This window comes from Tachypleus tridentatus, chromosome 13 (assembly GCF_004210375.1).
Source record: "Tachypleus tridentatus isolate NWPU-2018 chromosome 13, ASM421037v1, whole genome shotgun sequence".
Taxonomy (NCBI): Eukaryota; Metazoa; Arthropoda; class Merostomata; order Xiphosura; family Limulidae; genus Tachypleus; species Tachypleus tridentatus.
Window position 1 is genome coordinate 25,188,344 of NC_134837.1, and position 17,513 is coordinate 25,205,856.

The following is a 17,513-nucleotide window of genomic DNA, read 5'->3' on the forward strand; positions in this document are numbered from 1 at the left end:
GGATCTGTTTTTTCTTGCATGATCCATTTATCATAAATCAGAATGATGCAAAGAGTCACATTGTCTGGGCTATGGTAAATACCTTTGAATTAGAAACTATAATATCCTGGTGTAACCCGCAAGAAGTCTTTATCTAATTACGTAAGGTATCTCTGAGAATTCCTTGGATACTATGTAAACCAATATCTTAACCTTCCATGTGACATAAGAAAACTTGGCACTGCAGTGGTTAAGACATGAGTAAGGATTTTGATGCCTGCCACTAACTGATCTGAAGTATTTCTACAAATGTGAAAACTGTGTGAATGCAAAGGTGCACCCACACATTTTAGGGGGTATCTATTTTTAAGAAATATAACTTTTTCAGACAATTTGATTAATTCAAACTCTAAATCTGATTATTCCGAATTTGAATTTGGGAGTACTTGTGTTTCGTTGTCTGTAACAAGCAGTATGTTGATAGTGAAACCGTCTCACTAACACTATTCAGTGAGTAAATGATTCTCGTGTATTAACTTAAATACTGTTTATTATTACATTTAAGAATGATTAAACTGTACATTCTTACAATTTTATACTTGAACTAAGCTATGCTTAATGTAAATTAAATATTCTACTTAGATATAAAAAAAACAACAGTGAATTAAAGTTTGCAGCTTTTAAAGATGTGATAGTTGTTTTTCAGCATACCTGTTCAGTAATCAGACTGTTCAAATTCTGCCTTTACTGACTTGTTAAAAATTACAGCATTTGGAAAGAAATACAGAAAAAATATAGGGACTATCTTGCTCCATAAACCACATTAAAGAGCTTTACAAATCAAATCCAACATAATACTTGCTTTTGCAGTTGTTCATTGTTGGTATGTCTTACTCATTAAGATGAACTTTAGTTTTTGTATGTCAATTAAAATTAAGATAACCTTAAACTGGCAAATCACTACCTCTGTAACGGATCTTCAGTGTTTTAAACTAAACATCACAATAGTGACTTGTTTTGTTTTTATTACACTTACTGTTTAATAAATTTATATAATTTGAAAGTATATTTGTGAATTTGTAAATGTATTATGTTTCATTATGTGAAAACGATTTTAGCCTTATATTATCTGAGGTTCATAATGTTAGTGAATTACCATTGGAAAAAAAAAATTCCCCAAAAAACAAAATTTTTTCAACATTTGCTGAAGCTAATTTTTGATCTTGTTGGGGTTTTTAACTTGAGCTTCAAGTTAATGTTGAAGGTATAAAGGTTGTATATTACCTTTAATATATGCCATCAAGCCTAAAGATGATTACTATAAAACTTTTACTTTAAAAATGGATGAAATTGAAGTGGACTTTAGTCATACATTTTTGTTGTTTTTCTACAATTTTATCTTTACTGTAATTTCACTTATTCTACGTCTTAAGGCTTATAATGCTAGAAATTGTTGATTTTTGATGAACAGCAACCAGTCGATCAATTTATATTTATGATACACACATGTTCATTTAATTATATCTTAGTTAAAAAAAATATAACTGTTTTGTTATTTTACATGTATATTTTATTTAAATTACAGATTCAATCTACTATACATTACATCCATGTTTCTAAGAATGTATCTTTGTTTTACAGTGTGGAAGTTATTCGTTTTGCCCATAGTTTATGGATAAATTGGGATCAAAAGATGTATTATGAAGCAAAAGACACTGCAGCTCGAGCACGGACCACAACTTTGAACGAGGAACTTGGCCAGATAGAGTATGTATTCTCTGATAAAACTGGTACCCTCACCCAAAACATTATGATCTTCAATAAGTGTAGCATTAATGGTCGAATGTATGGGGAAATTCTTGATCCGCAAACAGGAGAACCGTTGGAGATAACAGAGGTATATATATCTTTTTTAACATCTTGGTGTAAACTCCAAATATTCATATGAACTTAGAGGTAGTGCTTTGTATTCAGCAAACTAATTTGTTATATCAGTATAAACACCACTAAGGAAGCTGAAAATGTATTTGAAATTCTTGCTTTTATGTACCTTTAGTCTGTAATTTATGCTGATGAGTTAGATTGCATAAAGAATAGAATATAGAATGCATAAAGTGTTAAGACATTATACCCGAGTATTTACACAAGCTAAGCAGTGTGGTACCACCTAAATGGACTAAAATTCTATTCAGAAACTTGGGAGCTACAAATATAATTTTCATCTGTAAATATATTAAATAATTGTTTAAATAATATTTGACATGGATAGCTATTTATAAAACTTGTGTTAATGAAAATTTGTGCCACCTGTCTTCCTATTTTCTCAGGACATGAAATCCGTAGACTTTTCTAGCAACCCCATGCACGAGCCTCATTTTAAGTTTTATGATGAGGTACTGCTTGATGATGTAAAAGCTGGAGAAAAGGATGTGTATGAATTCTTCATTTTGTTAGCTTTATGTCATACTGTGATGTCAGAAGTTAAAGAAGGTGAGAAGAAATGTTTTCTTTATGTATAATTTGTAACATAATATTATATTTGTAGAAAATATTTTATTGTAAAATCATGTTTTGTACTGTGGTTTCTGAAATACAAATGTTTTCAAAAAGTACTGGTGATATTTGTTTAATGTCCTCACTATCTACAGTCCATTTACTTATTAACGTACTATACTAATCCACCAATTTTTCAAATTTGTAAAACACCTAGCTGTACAGTCTTTTTCATTTACTAGTTTTTGGGTCAGGCATGGCCAGATGGGTTAAGGCATTCGACTAGTAATCTGACGGTTGCAGGTTTGAATAGAGGTCACACAAAACATGATTGTCCTTTGAGCTGTGGGGGTGTTATAATGTGATGGTCAATCACACTATTCATTGGTAAAAGAGAAGTCCAAGAGTTGACAGTGGATGGTGATGACTAGCTGCCTTCCCTCTAGTCGTGCACTGCAAAATTAGGGATGGCTAATCCAGATAGCCCTCGAGTAGCTTTGCACGAAATTCAAACAAACAAAACACAAGTTTTATTTTGTTTTATATTTTATATGATTGTTGATTTGATTCTGAAAAGTTTCTAAGCATTATCAAATTCAGTAACAATCTGCCTGTAACGTGTTTCTTCTGTTGGTAAGTTAATGTGAGCTTCAAGAAATAAGCCTAATTTAAGGTTACTTTAGAACCTTTAAATATTTTTAATGACATGAGAACTACCAGAAAAATGGCTGATGTCTGTCCCTCACTGTCACCTATTTTTATTTTATGTCGTATTTTGTAAATCAATATAAATTTAAAGGTATCGATAGTAATCATAAATCATCTATATTACTCAGAATTAAAATTATTAACTTTTATTCAAGGTAATTTACCACACAGTTGGCTGAAGGCCACCTGGAATGGACACCTGTTTTAACCATTTGACTTGCACACAAGTGAAATCACATAAATGATGCTTATCATTCCAGTTTGTACTGTTGTGATGTCGGTGAAACATGCACATAGCGTTAATGAAAAAAGAATTATACACTGTAGGATACGACACAACATGACACATGAACTTGAAAAGCAAGAAATGAAAATATTTGTTTTGTTTAATATTGTTTTTATTTACACTTGAAACATAACACTCTTGGAGAACCCTGTGAAAGTAATCTATAATGCATACTTTTCAAATTTGTCACATAATGTCAGAAGAAACATTTTGAAAATTTGTTTTTCTCCTTAAAGCTATATTCCATACTGTAATATGACAAATAGAAGAAAGAAGTACCGTTTTTTTTCTTAATTCTATACTGTAATACTGTATTTTATATAAATTTTCTTTTCTCTTGTGAGTATGTATAACAGAGGATGAACTAAAGCTTCATGAAATGTTTTAACAATACATTGTCATCACATTTAATTGTATTAGGTCAAAGAAGATTTAAAAAAATGCCATTAAAGGTAAGACTATTATCATGTTTAATTATGTGAGTGAAAAATATGGTTTTTAAGCAATCTTGTACATTTATTAGAGTTCAACTGTTTTATCTGTGAACAAAACTATACCACTAAAAATGTTGATTTTCCAGGTCGACTTGAATATCAAGCCCAATCTCCAGATGAGGAAGCCCTTACTTCTGCTGCTAGGAATTTTGGTTTTGTTTTTAAAGTAAGTTATTGTATAATTAAGTTAGAATACTTATAAAGTATTGTGGTGTGATCTGGGTATTATTATAACATTTAAATGCACTTTAATATATTTATATATTCATAATAATTTTGAGGGTTAATTGCTAATCATACTCAGCTCTATTTCCATGGTTATTCATTATCACCCAGCATTAAAATTATCATTTTTAATAAAGAAGCTTCTAGAAAGGATAATAAGGGCAAGTTTAGATCTACAATCTTAATACACTTTCTGTACACCCTCCACTGTACATGGATTTTAACTTCCAAGGCACATTTAAGTAGATCAGACAAAGGGGAATTGATAGACATGTGACTGATTAGGATTGTTGTGGTTCTAGTTTCTTCAGTCGTTTCTCTAACAAAATCAATTTTTGATTTGGAGTTGTGGCTGGAAGTTTGTGATTTTTTTTTATGAATTTTACATTTTTGTTTAGTAGGTTAATGGTATGTTATGCTTGACTTCATTGCATTGGCTCTTTGAGTCAAAACGTTTTCTTCTTTTTGGCATAACTTTTACTGTGCTGATGAAAGCATTGCTGTGGATTAATTTTAAGTATGTTTTCAAAGCCTTTTACTCTTCTAAATACATTAGTATTGAGTTTATTACTTTCATGGAGGAGTTTACCTTTATTGAAAAAATGAGCTTGGGTCCATTGTATCAACTGACAGAATTTCCATCTACCACTAGGAAAATCTGCATCTTCCAAATACTGATTACTGACATATGCAAAAAAGATTGGATGATTCCCAAAATTGCAACTGATGTTCAGATTGTTACCCAACTCACCAGTTATTTCAACAGTCCACACAGAATGGTTCAATTACTTTAGAAACCAAATTACAAGTTAAATTATTATTCTTCATCTCTTATTTCACTTTAGAAATCAACAAAACTGACAATCGTGCAGTCTAACTTCACTTTTACTTTCACTAACTTACTTAACCTACGCTTTCTATGTGTGTGTATTTGTACCACGTAACAGAAAAATCTAGAAGTATCTATCCCTCTAGTAGCAATAAGAATATTAGATATAATGAAAGAAATTCAGAAGCTCCTAGTAATATGTTACCAACAATATTACAAAAGCCTAGTACAACAATTGAATTACAACTCGTACAGAGTTACATAACTTTTACGACTCTTGTTACGAAAACTATACTCTTCAAAAAAAGAAACGCAAAAGGCAAAATGTGAGACAAATTGTTAACAAGTTTATTCCGGGTAGTTCTGTATGACATGTGTGAAACTTTGCACATTCACTGCTGAACATCCAAAGTTTGCAAAGGCGAAGTCCACGCTCACTAGTTGAAGTTTAACGTCACTCAACGTCAATAACGAGTATTCCCCCCGTGAGCATCAATAACTGCTTGGCATCTCCTGCCCATGGAAGCGATGAGATGACGAATCACATCCTGTGGAATGACTGTCCACTCAGTCTGCAAAGCTGCTGCAAGCTGAGGTAGAGTCTGCGATTGAGGTTGTCGCTGTTGCAGACGTCGGTTCAACTCGTTCCAAAGATGTTTGATGGGGTTTAAATCTGGTGATCTGGAGGGCCAGGAAAGAACGTTGATGTTGTGGTGTCTCAAGAAGACTGTGGTGAGTCAGGCTGTGTGAGGACGGGCGTTGTCATGTTGAAAAATGTTGTTGACGTTCATCATGATGGGTTGCACATGGGGCCTAAGAATCTCGTCGACGTATCGTTGAGCCGTAAGATTCCCTCGAATGTGCAAAAGGTCTGTTCTGGCATTGTAGGCGATGGCAGCCCACATCATGATGCTGCCACCACCAAATCTGTCAACATCCTGCACACAGTTTTCTGCAAAACGTTCACCTCAGTGACGATTAACACAGGTCCTTCCATCCTGCCTACGAAGCATACAATGTGGTTCATCGCTGAACCAAACATGCCTCCATCATCAATGAGGCCATACCCGATGTGCCCGAGTCCACTGCAGCCGTGCTTGACGATGTTGCTGGGTGAGGATGACGCCTCTGACTGGACGTTGAGGTCGGATTGCTGCATCTCGTAGATGGTTGCGTACGGTCTGATCGGAAATCCTACGCAGCCCTGGTATGGTTGAGGCAGTAGACGTTGCAGTGGTGGTCCTATCCCGAAGGTGACGTAACCTGATGTTGCGATCTTGTGCGGGCGTGGTCACACGAGGTCTGCCAGATCGTGGACGATCACAAGTTAATCCATGTTGCTGGTGACGATTCCATAGCCTTGTGATGGTGCTTGGGTGGACATTCACAGCTCTGGCAACATCTGATCGAGATTCGCCTGCTTCCAAGCGACCAATGGTGTTGTTGCGTTGTGCTTCAGTCAGTCTTGGTGTAACTGTATTGCGTGTTGGTGGCTTAACACTGAGCTATGGAAACCGAGAATCCGTCACTTTTATAGGGATTTTGCACGTGTTGCACTTGCAGAACGTGCAGATCTCTCAAACAAATTTATTGGACACGAATGCATTTTGGCAAAAAATCTGATGTTTTCCTCCATTTTCAAAGTGCATAACTTTTATTGTCATTTTGGTCTGACAATCAGTGCCTTAACACATGTAACATCACATACTCTGAGCTTGTAACGTTATTACATATATTTCTCTTTAAAATAATAAAAATATCCCTTTTGTGTTTCTTGTTTTGAAGAGTATATATCATCACTACATATCACATCAATAAATAAATGAAACAGTCTTGTAAATCCAACACTTCTGTTATAAACTACCTCTTGGATTTCTCACCCTATCCCAGATCCAGTTGTTGATGTCTTGCATCATGTGCAACGTGTTAATATTGCTGTATTATCTGTTTTTCAGATATGTATCCTCAGTATAAGGAAGGAAAACAAATCCTTTCCTAGTGGATACATTAGTTTCTTAATCTACCAGAGGTCAATATACTAAACAGAAAACAAGGATGTTTTGCACTCTTATAACCATCAAGGATATTTGTTTCTAGTAATGATGTCCACTTCTCTTATCTGACAAGGCTTTACTAGCAAATGGGTTCAATATGTTAAGTTGTGATCAGAAAATAATTCCAATTATCCAGTACCCTCACCCAAAAATTTTGTTTCATACTTTACTTCATCAGGGGTAAATGGCAAGTGATTGCTGTAAATATGTTGATAACAAAACTTTGATCACACGCCCAGAATTTGGACAGAACTTGTGATTGTTTTGAAAAAGTCCCTAAACTTGAATTTGATCGTAGAAAACCCTTTAAATATTAATAAAATGACTTGGAAAATCCCTTAAATTAAAGTATTCTGTAAACGTTTTAACATGTCCTTTATTTCTATATAGTTAAGCCAATCAGAAGTTTCATGGGGCCAGTCAGTTGCTAAGTTGTTTACTCTCATTAGTTGTCTTAACCAAAGCATCATTCCATTCAACTCTTGCTTGATTTCCTATAAGTTGTTTTATTTACTAATAATCTTCTACCTGGTATGAAATAACTTTGTTAACTTGATTTTCAAGGAATAGTGTAATGCAAAAAGTGTTTAGTATAATGTGAAACAATGAGTAAGTTAAAATACAATAAATGTTATTGTATACGTGTGTGTCCTCTTTACTGAATGTATATGATGTGTAATGTAATCCTACTTTCATAAACTAAATGCTATATTATGTCATTTTCATCTTGGAGAAGTGCATTTTCAATAGGAAATGGTTAAATGAATTCAAAACTTGGGCTTGAGAACACAAAGATGAATTCTTTTTTTCTTTTAAAGCTACAAAGTGAGCTACAATTTTGATGTGCCCATCATGAGTATCAAAACCTAGTTTTTACCAGTGTGTGAGTCTGCAGACCTATCTTTGAGCCGGTGATGGACAAGATGAGTGAAAGTGTGCTAAGATTGCATGCATTAATTAAAAAACACCATATACACATGAAGGCTTTTGCAAAGAATAGTGGATTTAGATAAAACATTAATGTTTCTTTGGATAGCAAGACAAAACTACTAAGTTGTGATGAATGTTGTTTGGAGTCATTGAAAAATAGCTGTTAAAGTCCTTAGATTGTCTTTAGTTATATACTAACATCAAACAAAATCTTCTTTTATAACATTTGTTTATAAGTAATGCTTCACTAACTTTTTTGTTTGTGTTGTGCCAAAAACTTTGCCTTCAGCACACCATAATGTTGCTTAAAAAGTGGGATGATTGTACGATTTTTTCCTGTTATTATTTTTTTGTGAACAGTTTGCTTTCTCTGTTGTTCATACATTCCCAAACCAGATTTCAAAAGACATAATACTGTTCAAATAAGTATATTGTTTGTTATTCAGTTTCAGTGGACTTCACAAAAGCCAATTGTATATTTCATAAACTGGATTAATTACAAGTATGTATTATTTGATAAACACTTACATGCTTGTTATAGAATACAAATTCTTGAACTCTGTTATAGTTTAGAGAAATGCTTAATTTTTATGTTGTTTAGTCACAACAGAAGACACAAAGTTCAGGTGAAATATGAGAGTTAAAGTAGTCAAATAATGTAAAGTTTCCTTTGATTTTTATTTGACAATTTTGATGTTTAATGTTTTATATATGTATAGTACCGCACACCGACAAGTATTACAATTGAAACAATGGGAGAAGAACAGGTATATGAATTGAAGGGAATTCTAGATTTCAACAACGTCCGAAAACGCATGTCTGTAAGTTGGAATACTTTTTTTAACGTTAGATTTGTATTTGTTGCTTTCTTTCTGTTAAAGTTTTTGATATTTTCAAGCATCTGTTAAATTTGTATGCATATTTTTTATAGATCAAGTTGTTAAGTTAAATCAGTATGGAAAAGTAATTGAAAAATATTTTATGGATTAAGAAATTAGTATGGGTATGATCAGTTGCTATGCTTCATAGACTATCATACACTTGAGGCATATCTGTAACATCCAGGTAGTTATGAAAGGACTAAACCATTTAAAAATTTATAATTTTCACAAATAATTTGTGTTTGAAGAAATGTAATTTCTAGACTTTACATATCCCACATATAATAAATGTTTAATTCACTTAATTTAGAATTTAGCTTTGTTGTGCTTGTTTGAGCAATGTGGAAAATGTAACACATATTTTTGTCAAGAGAATAAATTTTGATAACATTTGAGTGATGTCTAGTTATAAACATGTTGTAGCTTGTTTTATTTCATTACAAGCTTTCTATTGAAGGTCCATAGTCAGTGTTAAACAGTACTTCAGAGCTGGTTTATTTAATACCATGTATGAAATGACTTAGAAAAAGATACAACTGCTCCTTATGTATTGAATAATACAGCTCATTATGTTAATAAGCCTGCATATCATTAGAAGTTTTACTTATCTCTTGATTTTATTAGTTCTTGGTCTCCACTAGTAAACATTTATATATCAGGTATGCAGTCATCACACTTGTATTGTATTCAATAAATTATTTATTGTTATGTAGCTTTTCTGGGCAGTCTGCTTTTATGTTTGTGAAGATCTTTACTGAAGTATTCTACTTGTTTATTTCACAGGTGATAGTCAAGAAAAATGGCAAGTTACTACTATACTGTAAAGGTGCTGATTCTGTGATATTTGAGCGCCTTAACCCAGATTCAGCAGAAATAAAAATAAAAACAATGGATCACCTTAATGTAAGTAGCATAATATTATTCATTTTGAATGCTTTTAATGTAAGATGTCAGGTAGCATTATGCAGAAATTCACTTGCACATTTCAAGTTGTAAATGTTTTTTTACAATATTTTCAAGACAGCTATTCAGAAAGACCTATATAATTTCAGTATTGGCTGAACCTTATGAAACATTATTTTAAGGGACATTTTTAAAATGTGATAAAAATATTAATTTATTGTTCTAAAAAATGTTTGTTTTTAGTTATTCACCTAAGTAATAATGCTCAGTGGAATACAGAAGTTTATTTCTGATTAGTGCAGCAGTGTAATAGGTATTCATTAAGCATTTTTTTTCAAACTCAGGGACTTTTATCTTTTTTTAAACCAAGTTAAATGAAATCAGTAAAGATTTTATTCACATGTATATTTACACAATGCAAAGTTTTAGTTATTTGTTCCTCAGAAGTTAATGATGAACTAGAAGAGAGAAGTCTATTTCATTGTTGTTCATCTGACAATAACACGGTGTACTTACTGTTATGAGTTTGAGAATGATTTCTATTTTTAACAAATCTGAATAGTTCTAATAAATTTTTAGTTATTTCTTAAGTTTCTTAGAGACTGAAAAAGTAAAGAGAAAATTAAATTTGCACACACTTATATTGTAACAAGACTTGTTATTAAAACTTGACCATTTATCTCAACCTTCTATTACAATTAATATCATGTTCTTCTTGTAACTTTTCCTTAATATTATATAGTATTTAAATGTAATGTATTTTTTAAGGTGCACCTACTCTTCAAGTGGTTAAGGGTGTGCAAAATGTAATGGAATACAAAATTGATAGACTTTTTTTCAAAATTTTCTCATCTTGTACCATTTCTAGATATAAGCCTTTCATAATTTAAAATTTCCAACTCCCATTAAAAGTACATTTTTTAATCAGCTATATCTGTCAATAGTACTTGCCAAAACAAATTTTTAAAAAATTACATGAATTTCAAATTTGTTTCAAAAGTTTAATCAAACTGAGTAAATTTTACTTTATTAAAGCTATCCATGTAGCCTTTTAAATTCCAGAAAATGTCATCTACTAAGTATTATGCACTTCTATAAACCTCTGTGGAATATTTTATTTATTAAATAACATCTGACTATAAAACCCAGCCAGTGTCATTGTTCCCAAACATGCAATTCTCTATTGACTATGTAATTTTTCCTACCTGGTAACATATAACTATGTGATGTTCATGAAGTGTCTCCAGAATACAGAAAATCTTATCTTTATCTTAACAAATCAGTAAAGCTTTAAAATTATTGTATATTCACTTATAAATTTTGTAAAATGCAGGAAGTTTCTATTATCTGGAGGAAATGTGTAAATCCAAGGATTCCTTATGGTACTCAACAGAATAAGTGCCTTAGGTTTTGCTCATCAGATGCATGTGGAACACATTTGTTGAAACACTTGTGCACTTATTTACAATATGAGAACTCGTTATATGTGTGTAGGCAGATAACATTTATTAGTGGATGCATGCCTGAACTTAGAGGTGTGACCACATGAAGGTTGCAATTCAAATATCTTGTATTCAGACAAGTTTTTGCATACTACAATGCTTGTTCAGTAAGGCTTAAACTTGTTTGACTATATTCTTGTGTGTGAGATTCTTCTTAAATAGGTTACACTAATTTTAATGGATAGGAATGTTAGTATGAAGTTAAGATTTATCTGTTGTTTATGTATAAGCTATGAATTTGTAGTTAGCTAGCATCCAGCATTACTTGCAATGATACATGAATGCAAGATTGTGTTTCTAGTGGATGTTGATGCATCCAGTTTCTAGACTTCACTTTATCAGGAAATCTGTTCAAAGTCAACATATCAAGTGTATGTTTAAGGGTGGTATTATACTACAGGGTGTTCGTAAAGTCACTGTGCAGTTTTGTAACAGCATTTATTTAGTCTATTTCAAGCCAGCAACTGGTAGTGGTGTTTAGAAACAAAATAAGAAGGATCCAGGCCTGTATTGATGCCAACAGGGGTCACTTTCAACATTGTTTGTAATTGTCATTCATATTTACCTCCTGTATTCTATATTGAACCATGTCTGTTAATAAATATATAAGTGCACAGTGACTTTCTGAACACCCTGTACCTTTAGAAAGTGAGTGGCTGTCTCTAGATTGATTATCAAGAAAAGTGAACAGATTCCATGGTTTTGTGTAGATTCTAGGCAAACTAACACCATAAAATGCATTAATACTTTTATGGTATTGTATGTGAAGAAATATCTGAATATGTTGGAGAGAATGTTTTTGATTCATTATGCTAGATTTAGCTTCCAGCTAGTGGTAAGTCAAATCAGATGAATAAACAAGACCAAAGGACTGCTTTAAGCATCAGGGAATACCTGCATAAACTTTGTTTTTAACATTCAGGAAATGATTTATGAATGCTGAATCATGTTGTTTGATCTTGTCATACACTTGGTACTTTTGAGAGGCTGGTGAAGCCTACACTTTGGACAATAAAATGGGAAAGATGTTTAATTTACGTGAATATCATATTGATCTTTGGTAGATGTTTCAGGTCACTGTAAAGATTGGTATTCAAAGTTATCAAAGATGTATGCTTGAAATTTATACTAGGAAATACTCATGAAAGTGGATTTATTCTGTCACAGAGTAGGCAGGGACGTTGTTTACTTACCCGTTTAAGACTGCAGTGGTCAAGGACTGGCTTCATTCTGAGATCACAATAGAAGTCTATAGATTTCAGAGCTTTCTCTTTTATTATTGGTGGTTTATGGGCAATTTTTGCAAGTCTAGGACTGACATGAATTTTGTGTTAACACAATAATTTGAATGAGATTAAATCTTTGAAACATGTTTTGATCAAAACATCAATGATTACTTTTCTTTTTTATTTTGTCCATACATCTTAAATACTGACACCAGTGTTAGTGACATCAGAACATGATGTGGACAGTTGAAGGCACAATGGAGTGTGATGTATGAAGGTGAATTTCCAGTTCTGGTTTTTCTGACTGTATTCATATTATGTTTTTTGGATGGTGGTGTAAAAAATTGTGACACGTGTATGTCTCTCAAAGTAAAACAAATTACATCAAGGAACACTCCTAGAGGAGAAAATATCTCTATATCGATGGTTCTACATTCAAAAGCCAGAATATGTGCTGGTCATTATTTATTACCTCACCAAATGGGTTAAAACATATCTGTTGGTTGCTAGTTAGAGTAGCCCTTCACATACCATGTGACTGAGTGTCTTACTTTTTCTGTAGATATTTTGTTGCATATACCTGATGTAAGGCTTCCAGTGGATCTAATAGCTCTTCATCTTGTGGTCAAATCAATATTAACTGCAACAGTTAATGTGTCACCAACTGAGCAGTATGGCTGTTCATCAAAACTATTGAAATGAAAGTTTGACCCTGATGACCGGGTACAACTCTGTTATTCACCTGCAGTATGCAAGCTACTTGGTTATGGCTGGAGCAGTTGGTATCTCATACTGTTAAGAGCTGAACGAGGTCTTCCTGTTCTGGTGATTGACAGAAATACTGTTACCAATCTGAATAATTATTTCTTGTGGTAATTACAAGCAGTTAGATCATTTACTTGATTGATAAATTATTAACTAAAGTATCTGTCATTCCATGCTTTCCAAGCTATTAACTGGTGTTTTACAGTCAGATGTCCAGAGGATGTAGTGTGATAGTTATTTGATTACAGTACAGTTAAGATTGACTCATCAGAGTCAACAGTTTGAAGGGTGTTGCTACCCTTATTACCAGAACTATTGAGAAATATTTCATAGTAAGGTGTTGGTCTTACATGTTGCAATAATCATTTAATTTTGTATGCTGTAGTGGCATTTCTGAGAGCAGCATAAGCAATACTCTCCAGAAGTGATATTAGGTAATTGACAGCTGGTTTTGATTCTTGATAACAAGTTTGAACTACAAACCTGAGCAGAGTATGTTTCATTTTCATAGAAGTTTGCTGGAATCTATTTATGTGATCAATTGGTTTTTACGACCTCTAATTTACTTACTGTATTAGAGAAATTAATTCTGTTTCATTATGCCGTGTTTATATATTCACGTGCGTGCGAGCAAGCGTTGCACAAATTGGAGTGAGATGTATGTTGCAACATGAGTGTCTTAGTTACATATGCACCAGTAGTATAAATAATTATCTGTGACTGCAATACAGGTTGTTCTCAATTTATGCAGATTTGTTTTATGCATTTATAGATTAATGAGATCAATATAAAAACACCATTTCATGATTTACTTGGTTGTGAATTTGGATTAACGTGATTTTTGAGTTATTTTTGTATTGTAACGGTACAAAGAGAAGCACTTAGCATGTGCTTGAAGGTTTAGCTGATGCATACGCTTTGTTACGATAACGTGATGCACAATAGTTGAAGTGAAGTTACAATAACATTACGGTTAGCTGTGCAGTAGCTGTTTGGTCATGAAGTCAGTTTTATCATACAACAGTCATTAAAATCAATTTATCATGCTTCACACTGTAGTTGATATTGTCTGTAAATATATTATGTTGATCACATGAGTATAGGTGGCACTACTGCAGTATATTGAGGCTTGACTAATGATAGCATTCCCACTGGAATTGCATGCATAGATTATAGTCTATGGGAAATAATGTTTGATTTATGGAATTTTGATTAACGTGACCAATTCCTGAACGTAACTATTATTTAAATCAAGAACTACCTGTATGTAAAAGAGCAAAATTTTCCATGAAAATAAAGAACGTTGCTTGGAAACTGTAATGCATATATTTGGTATTGACTAATAGTTGCTCAGATTACAATGAGCGTGAGAGAAACAGTGTATTTTGTGTTTTTCGAATACAGGCAAAAACATTTTTATGTTGGTGTTGAAATACTTGAAAGCATTTCATTTTTCTTTGGGAGAGAAACATAAAGTTACTGATAATTGATACCACCATGTGAGAAACATGATAGACCATTGTTTTCATTGGTGGTAATGGAGAAATATTTTTCATTTTGATCACTTGGATTATTTATGTGATTTATTCTTGATAGAGTGAAATCAAGATTACTTGCATGTTTAAAATGAGATAAACTGTAGTGTTCATATTGTTTTTCTGCAATATTTGTTTATAAATGATTGACTTGTGTAAATAAGTATTTTGTTACATTGTTATTATTTTTACACTAGATGGTTGTTATATGTGAATTTAGTGTTGACTATGTTTACTTGCATGATTTTTGTGTTGATTATATGGATATAGCTAGATTTATTTGTGAAATCAGACATTGCTTTCCTTTCTTAGTTATAGTTATGTTTAAAAAGGCAGATGCTTGTAATATGGTTGACTTAAAATCATTTTCTAATTTGAAACTCTGCTCTAACAAAGGAACTGGTACTCAACTTTTGGAAGTAAATAATTATGGAATAACTTTGTATGTAAGATAATTTTATTTACTGACCATTAAGCATGTTTCTAAATGCAGTGTGTTTTAACTATTAACATATGTCTATTGCATTGACTTGAAGTAGTTAGACCTAATGCTTGTTATATAAACCCATGATTCTGTAGCTCTGGCTTTCTTGACTTGTGAGTGATCAAATCTATTTGTCTGACTCCAAGCCATTGCAGTGAGGTAGATGATTATTTCAATTTAACAGCAGACCAGTAAATAACTTTAGAAATGTTGATTCTAGCATGCAAAGGTATACACACTGAAGACTTGCTTCCTGCTCTTGTGTTGCTATCATTCTGACCCCTAAAGCCACTAATAATCTATAGATAACTCTACTAGTACTATGTAATATCAGAACAATACAGTGTGAAAGCTTAAGGATGACCATAAGATACTAAACCCTAGAGCATCTTCTGAAGCTCTCCAACCACAGAAGAAAGTGCCATTTATCAGCAGAAGCTGCAACTATAATTATAGGAGTTGTGCAAGACCACTTCAGTCATCAAACTGTCTCACCAGCCAGAATGGTGCAGATAATAGTTCCATCATTCTGTTTAAAAATAGAAAAAAGAAGATTCCAGAAGATTATCATTGGTACCAACAATGTCAAGTGTAAACCACCAGTTGAACAGAGGCATGAGCTGTAATAAAGGAGAATGTGGAAAAATGGAGAGAACAACCTGACTTGGTAATGGCTTGTTGAGCTGCCATCCCCAATAGAAGAATCTACACTTTGAAGAGGTAACGTCAGAAGGTCAAAGAGGTGCCCTCCATTGGATTTTGCTGAGAGTAGGCACTGTGTGGAAACTATTACTACAGCCTTCTATTGGATATAGTGTTTGGATGAAATGTACACATCGATATATTTTATTTTTTAAATTTGTTATCTCAAACTTTTATTTTTAAACATTGTTTATTTTGTTTAGTTTTTGTTGTTCTGAATATTTAAAATAATTTTCTGTTTTCATTTTGTACTTAGTTTTCATATTGTTTTTAACCTCTCTTCCATTTTGTATGTTATGCATTATTTCATTTGTTTTTATTGGCATTAATTTTATTATATACATTTTAGTTAAGATTTATTCAGTTTTTCATGTTATTTTGTCTTCAGTTTAGTTTTTTCCTTTTGTGTGTATATATTTTAGTATGTAGCTTGGTTTCATGTGATTTAATCTTGATTCCCTATGCTATTTGAGTTTATTAAGCATTGTGTTCACATATTTATGAACTCAAAGCTCAACCTCACTATTCATTTGATACATAACATTTTTGTTTAACAGTAAAGTAATTGCATTGGCTGTTATAGATGTTAGGATTTGTTAAAATTCATTGATTTGTAATATGCAAGTTTATTATAACGATAATAGTTTTTAGAAATAAGACAGTGGTTAGAAAGTTTTGAATGTTTATAAAATAAAATGCATTGTGGTTTGTCATATACTTGCTTTTACATGAAATGCTTAGATTTAACAACCTTCCCTAGAAATTAAACCAAGTAATAATTTTCACTATTTAATGGTTAATAGAATCTGATTTATATACAGAATATTAACTAATATAAATGTTCATTCACACCATGTGTACCTGTACATGAACACAGAATTCTGGTCACTGTTTCTTTCCACATACAAAACTGGTATGCTTTTAGTTAGTTAGTAGGTACCTAGATGTTAGATGGGAGTTCTTAACTATGCCCATTCCTTTGTGAAGTTTAGTGGCTGTACTTATGTAGTAATGTGTAAAACTGTAAAGTCAAGGAAATGTCTGTTTTTTTTTTTCCTTCTGTTGTTAAGGTCATACTTTGGAGGTCTTAGGGAGTACTTCCTATTCTGTATCTTCCTTCTGTTATTAAGGTCATACTTTGGAGATCTTAGGGAGTACTTCCTATTCTGTATCTTCCTTCTGTTATTAAGGTCATACTTTGGAGATCTTAGGGAGTACTTCCTATCCTGTATCTTCCTTTTGTTGTTAAGGTCATACTTTGGAGATCTTAGGGAGTTCTTCCTATCCTGTATCTTCCTTTTGTTGTTAAGGTCATACTTTGGAGATCTTAGGGAGTACTTTCTATCCTGTATCTTCCTTCTGTTGTTAAGGTCATACTTTGGAGATCTTAGGGAGTACTTTCTATCCTGTATCTTCCTTCTGTTGTTAAGGTCATACTTTGGAGATCTTAGGGAGTACTTTCTATCCTGTATCTTCCTTCTGTTGTTAAGGTCATACTTTGGAGATCTTAGGGAGTA

General features: G+C 32.6%; 1 protein-coding gene across 1 annotated transcript in view; it reads left to right on the plus strand.

Moving 5' to 3' along the window:
- Positions 1-17,513, plus strand: part of LOC143238763 (phospholipid-transporting ATPase ID-like) — a 182,603-nt gene that overhangs the window by 144,132 nt on the left and 20,958 nt on the right. The window contains 5 exon segments of the mRNA XM_076479279.1: positions 1,621-1,876; positions 2,307-2,469; positions 4,047-4,126; positions 8,718-8,819; positions 9,663-9,782. Coding sequence (XP_076335394.1) covers positions 1,621-1,876; positions 2,307-2,469; positions 4,047-4,126; positions 8,718-8,819; positions 9,663-9,782 — 721 coding nt within the window.